Source organism: Nematolebias whitei, chromosome 6 (assembly GCF_014905685.2).
Source record: "Nematolebias whitei isolate Nwh7 chromosome 6, NemWhi1, whole genome shotgun sequence".
Lineage (NCBI taxonomy): Eukaryota > Metazoa > Chordata > Actinopteri > Cyprinodontiformes > Rivulidae > Nematolebias > Nematolebias whitei.
In genome coordinates this window covers 9,153,528-9,160,419 of record NC_056503.1, presented here as the reverse complement: position 1 = coordinate 9,160,419, position 6,892 = coordinate 9,153,528, and the positions used below count along the sequence as shown (strand labels likewise).

Here is a 6,892-nt window from a genome sequence, read left to right as displayed (position 1 = left end):
CATTTCATCCAAACAACAAATATAATACAATTTAAAGAAAAGAAAAAAGATATACAATCACAGAAATAAAATGAAAGGCAGCAGAAGAAGAATGAATTCTTATAATATCTGCCCCTTGTCCCCAAAATATATCCATCCATTTTCTTTACCCGCTTATTCCATTTTGGGTCACGGGGGTCGCTGGTGCCCATGTCCAGCAATCACTGTGCGAGGGGCGGGGGACACCCTGGACGGGTCGCAAGTCCTTCACAGGGACACATAGAGACAAATGAGACAAACAAACATTCACTCTCTCACTCACACCTAGGGACAATTTAGAGTTACCAATCAACCTAACATGCATGTTTTTGGTCTGTGGGAGGAAACCGGAGTACCCGGAAAAAACCCACGCCTGCACGGAGAGAACATGCAAACTCCACCCAGAAAGGCCCCTGGACCGGGGTTTGAACCAAGGACCTACTCGCTGAGAGGCAGCAGCTCTGCCAGTTGCGCCACCATGCTGCCCCCCAAAATATATTCCAAACAAAATTACTATACAAAAGAAAAAACTGTGGTCTGTTTGTTAAGAAGTCTAGGACCCAGTTGCAAATGGAGGGGCTTAGTCCTAGTGTGAATAGTTTGTCTATCAGGATTTGGGGGATCATGGGTTTGAAGGCAGATGTGAAGTCCTCAAATAGCATACGGACAGAGGAGTCCTTCTGAGGAGCTGCAAGCAAACTCAGTCTCAGTGCAGCTCCTCAGACAAATAAGTCTTTTGGATAATAGACAAAATGTTTCAACAAAGAAGAATCCATCCAGAGGACCTGACTTAAATTTGTTAGTGTAAAGGTCTTGGAGAAATGCTTTGGTCATGCACAAAGGTGTGAGTTTGAGGAAAACTGACTGGAAATTACTTAAAATGCATAGTAAGTATTAGAAATCTGAGAGCTCCTTCTCAGTTCAAAGTTTTTTTTGTTGTCATTTAATGTAAAAGGCTTCCTTCGCATCAAAACATCTATCTCGTCTGTCTAAAGTATGAACATTTTGGTCCTCAAAAGAGGCTCTCTTATCCTTGAGATGTAGGTGGACCACTGAGTCTTGTCCTGAAGAGCTGGTTCTCCTGTGTTGTTGAGCCCTGCGTCTGTCGAGAGGTTGTTTAATTTCTTCATTATAGTGGTGTGAATCTTCCTCGCTGCTCTGAACTGCAGACACAGCACCACTCAAAGTTCGTCCTCTGGATGGACCAGTCTCTGAGGGACCTGTTAGGCCTGAAATGCACAGAGATGTCGTGTTTGGAGAGAAATCCTTCAGTTTCTCAGCTTCTCCAGCAACATATGGAGTATTTGTGTTTCTGTTCCTTTTCCTTCCCTTCTGTCCTAAAATTCTGATGACAGAGGTTTGTGTTTTTTGCAGAATAGTACAAATTTAGTGTGTACAAATAAATAAATAAATACATAAATAAAATATCCAACCAACCAACCAACTATTCAACCAACCTACCATCCAGCCATTCTACCAACTAACCCACCAACCATCCAAACAACCAATCATCCAACCAACCACCCATCCAACCAATGTGCAGCATTGATAACATTATGGTGATGAGTTGGTTCAAACAAATGGGAGGCTTGAACTAAAAAAAAAAATCTTACTTTTTCTTGTTGTGGAAGATTCGGTTCAGTCAGGAGAGAAGAGTAGTCGTTAAATGTCCAGACTCACCAGTTCACATACCAGTGTGGCCTTGAGCAAGTCTGAGAGGGTAACACTCTGTTTTATTGGTTTTTAAAATAATGACTGCGCTGGTGAATTGAACAAAACAGGAAGTACGTAGCATTTCCTCAGACTCTCCTTCATTTTCATAAAATAAATTACTGAGGCTAAATTATTGGAGCTGCATTAATGTTTGTCATTAATTAACTCTCAAAGCCCTGATGTTTTGGGTCAAATGTGCAAAGCAGTTGTCAGGAAAAATGAATACAGCAGTCAATTGTCATCTCTTGCATGTTAAAAGGGGAAATGTGATATCTTCAAATAAACTGAGACCATTTCTGCTGCGCTTCAACAAGTGTTGATAAAAGGGTAACAAAATGGGATTTTGTGCTCCCACAGCTATAAACTGTCATCTTCACACCAGGAGAAAAACACACAAAGACTCTTCTGCATCTAGCTTGTACCCGTCTTTTCTCGTAGCTTGCAAACTTCATATTTTGTCATGTTCTTTAAAGTGTGTGCAAATCAGTGGGACCTTGTTTCCAGCCAGCATGAAAGCAGGAATGATTTCTTCAGTGTTTTACGTTGAGTTGACAGGTTGTCTAAAAACTGCAGGTGGAACTCTGTCAAAAAACAACCAAAACACTAGAAATCCTCAACCGCAAACGTGAAAACGCAGTTGGTTATGCTGAAGTAAGACCTTATTTGGTTAATCCAGGTTCCAGGTCTCTCTTGTAAATCAGTCCTCGTTGCTCCATGGGACTAACCTGTTTAAATAAAGGTTGAATGAATCAAATATGTAAAGATGTAAACCAACAGTTTTTAAATGAATTTATTTTCATCACCCACCACATAAAGGATAATGTAATTGAGTATGATTATTGTTTATCCGTCTGTTAGCAATATATCATGGCCCAGTGGACAGATTTTAATGAAACTCTCAGGAGGTGTCTATTGGATATATATCTATAAGTAATTACATTTCTGAGTCACCCGGAGTCAAGTTGGCTGCCACGTTTTAACTTAGCAAGAATAAAAAAGGCCACAACCCAGTTAATTTTACAAATATCAAGCCACAATTGGGTTTGTTCACAGCTGAGAGTCATACCTAACACATATCTTGACAGCTAACAAATCATGCAATTTAGCATGTTATTTCATTCATTCAACCTTTATTCATACAGGCTAGTGTCACTGAGCCACGAGGACTCATTTACATGAGAGACCTGTTCCACACAGAACATATAAAGTACAAACAACAACATTAAACAATGACAACAATGAACTACAGTAAAAATGCAATTAAAATAAGAGTAGTGTATAAAACAATATATCAGGGTGACGTAAAACGGTGATATACTAAAAACATGAACGTTTGCTTTGATTTTTCTATTGACATTATCAAATGTTTGAAACCCCTTAAAGAAACCAAGGAGGACAACTTCAGTTCCTGTTGCAAGATGTTCCAGGTTGAAGGAGCAGAGTAGGAAAATACCTTTTTGCCAAGTTCAGTTCGCACTGAGGGAACGCTGCAGGTAATGATGTTCTGAGAGCGCATGTTGTAACTGCACTGACGGCGTGCCTACATGTAGATCACAATGACCAACTGACCAACGAGGACAGTGATGTGATCATGTTTAATGTTATTTTTACAAAGTAATATTTGAACAACAAAAGGCTAAAACATTTTCCCCCAATTTACATTAACTTAGTTTAAACTGCCATGAAAATCAAAGGGTATTGTGCATTGTCTAAAAGCTTGATCCTTCATGTTATGTGTTTTTGTGAATGAATGAATGTTTTTAAGTCTCATTAACTCAATCTGACAGGAGTGGATCAGTCTATTAGAGCTGAGTGAGGGCTACTGGAGGGCCTGTATTCCTAAAGTGGAAAGAAATTGTGAATGTAAATGAAGCTGTGGATAAACCTACAGTCTAAAAATATATAATACACAATTTAAACGGGTTATGGCCTCCAAACTGAATTTACTGCCCTGTCTCTTGAGAATAACATTACAGTAAGTGTTTTGATTAAATACAAGTCTGGGAGGAGCAGAATCAGAGTTGTCTTGATTCCTGAGGCGATATACCTCCTGCAGGACCACTTTGGATTTGTTGAAAATAAATAAATAAAATAAATCCTGTATCTTGGAGCAACTTTATCATCACTCTCAAATAACAAACTGAACTGAGAACTTCTTAATGCTCCTGATAATCTCATTGTTTGTATGAGACTGTCACTGTTGACATAAGATCAGCTAAAATCCATTCATAGTTTAAAAATGTTACATAAAGAGTCATGCATGTTTTATATAAAAGCTACAGCACATTTTTGTTCATTTAAAGAGCACATATTAAAAAAAAATTGCTTCATGTGTTCGCATCTGCCAAGTGTCTGTACTTTAAGTTTATTTAAAAGGCTAAATATTAGTGCTACAGTTATTAGCTGCAGTGTGTCAGCTCTTATTAAAGACAAATGTGTGCGTTTGTTCATCTTTTATTTCTAAGGCAACAGAGAAATCAATTAACAAACAGAAAAATGGCAGCCAGTAAATATTTTTTATTCATAAGAACATTTAGAAAACTGAATACATCTTTGGTTCTACAATGTGACTTAGTTGCTGTATATAATATGTACATAAGTTTTTACATTTCTGCATTCATCTTACAATTACAAACGTTTTAGTTATTGTACAGTGGAACAAGACCTTATATAAAACCACTGAGTTAAAACAAATACAGTGCAACGGACACAGTTCTTGCTTTAATTTGATGAGGATTCATAATACAGATTCAGATTGCTTATAGAATTTTAAATACGTTATCATAGTGATGAAAGAAAATATGCATCTTATAAATAATACACACACAGATATACACAGTGAAGATTATCTATGTAAGACATTAAATGAAATGGGTTAGAAAAGGCACATTTATTATTAAATACTTATATCTGCTATGCATAGCATTATTTGTGTCCACTCTGGGACAATAAAAATAAAATAAAACCAGATGTGAACAAAAAGGCTAGTAAGAATGAAACCAGGATGCTTGAGATAACACATTTAAATGTTCTTAGTTGAAATTTGCACAGAGAATAAAAAAAGAGTGGAAGCTAACAGGCCAAAGTAGAGAGGCAGCAAGAGATATGGCTTGTGTGTAGTGATTATCTCCGTAGACCTTTAGTGCAGATATAGTGTGGTTTGTGCATCTGTTTGTTAACTGTGTCACCATGGTAACTGATGTTTCAGCGTTAAGGCTTGAAGGGGGTGACCTTGTCTTTGAGAAGCCCACACAGCTGCATTCAACTCCCTTTCTCTATTTCTGTCTCTGTTTCAATCTGAGCCAGCTGCCTCCCTGTCGACCAATCCCAACACACAGGCACACACACACAATATCAGGATACCAGACAGAAAAAAACGCTGGCACCTTCACCTTCTCTAAAACAGCCGATGTGTTTTTCTGCCTCCTACTCCCACGACTTTGTGTGAAGTGACATACAAAAGGGACACCCGGTTGTCGGGTGTTTATGTTACTGGGACCTGAAGCAGGAGGAGCAGGTCCCGCCTCTGTCCTTCTCTAACTGGGGGGTGATGGTGTCAGGAACTTCTGACTGAAGCATGTCATTCTCGCTTGCAATGATGTGTTTCACCAAGCAGTTGGCTGCCTCGTCAATGTTGATATTCTCCTGAAAAACAGGGAGGGAAAAATGGAAAGAAAGGGAAGTGAGAGGGGGAAGGGTGGAAGGAGAAGGATTATTTGACATGATGTAGACAAAAGAGGACAAAATGTTCCTGTTCTGAACAAGAAGCCAAACAGGGGTGACATAATTGACTGGCTCTTAACTAAACTGAGGAGACTGAAGTAGTATGACTCAGCATCAGTGGTATAAACTGAGAGGGGTCATTTTAAAATATACACAGTAGAATAGGTGTCGCAACCATTATATGTGAAGGGGACATGTTCCCCCCACATTCAGAAAATGTTCATTTGGACCCCCCCACCCACCCACACCCACACACACACACACACACACACACAAGCACACACACACTTTTACTATGAAACATTAGTTCAGTCAGCACAGTTTCTCTTTCTTCGTGAACGAATCCATTCCACTTGATTAATAGAATACTCAAACCACTAAAACTCCACTCCAGGTTTTCCTTGTTACCTCCAACTCTAAACACAGCAGCCTGTTGCCTGCACTGTTTCTCCTCTACGTCTCCTCCTGCCTCGGCAGAAAACGTGCACGGGTGGAGGAGATGGAGACACCTCTGTATTGCTTGCTCGCCAGTTTAGTAAGCTTGGTGTGGCAGTTGTTGACTGGGGGGGTGTTGATCATAAACATATATTCATTTTAGGAGGAGAGAAGTGGAGCGCTACGTCTGTAGCATATCCGTTAGCTTAGCAGTAACTGTGACGCTGTAAGACGCTGCAGGTGTAAGAGACGTTGTGTGTTCAGGTGCATTAAAGTTGAAATGTCTTTAAAACCCCACACCTTATTGTCCTCAGTCTTCATAAGAAACATCATTTAGATGAGTAGTGTTGAACACAAGTAAAAAAAATCTAGTGGTGATGTTTTTTATTTCTCTATAAACACAAATAGTGCCGATCTGACGCTTTGATGTTTTCCGGAAACACAACATGCCCTTCCACTTCTATGCCGATGACTGTCAAATTTACTTCCCACTAAGACACAATGGTACATGCTCTATTCAACCGCTGCTCAACTGCCTGGCTGACATCAAGGACATGATGGCTTTAAATTTCTTAAGTTTCAATGAAAAAAAGTCTGAAGTCATGTTGTTCCCTCCAAATGACACAATCACAAACTACTGCATCAACCTTTCCACTCTAACCCTGTCAGAAAAACAAAGAGTCACTAATCTGGGCGTGATAATGGACCCTTCCCTGAAACTTAACAATCATGTAAACATGATTGTTAAATCATGCTTCTTCCAACTGAGGCGGCTGTCTAAACTGAAGCCCATATTGTCCAAAAAGAACCTGGAGACAGTAATACATGCATTCATTACATCTAGGCTTGATTACTACAATTTGCTCCTGTTTGGTATCAGTCAGACCTCCATTGCACGACTACAACTGGTCCAGAATGCAGCAGCCCGATTTTTAACCAGTACAGGCAAAAGAGAGCACATTACACCAGTTTTGGCCTCACTAAACTGGTTACTGGTTCACTT

At 39.4% G+C, this 6,892-nt stretch overlaps 1 protein-coding gene across 1 annotated transcript in view; it reads right to left on the bottom strand.

Annotated features, from left to right (window-relative positions):
• Positions 1-4,866: 4,866 nt before the first annotated feature.
• LOC119411090 (ras-related protein Rab-38) overlaps positions 4,867-6,892 on the bottom strand; it is a 22,393-nt gene continuing 20,367 nt past the window's right edge. The window contains exon 3 of the mRNA XM_037678013.1: positions 4,867-5,376. Within this exon, the coding sequence (XP_037533941.1) occupies positions 5,221-5,376 (156 nt within the window). The 3' untranslated portion in view covers positions 4,867-5,220. The remainder of the gene's footprint in view (positions 5,377-6,892) is intronic.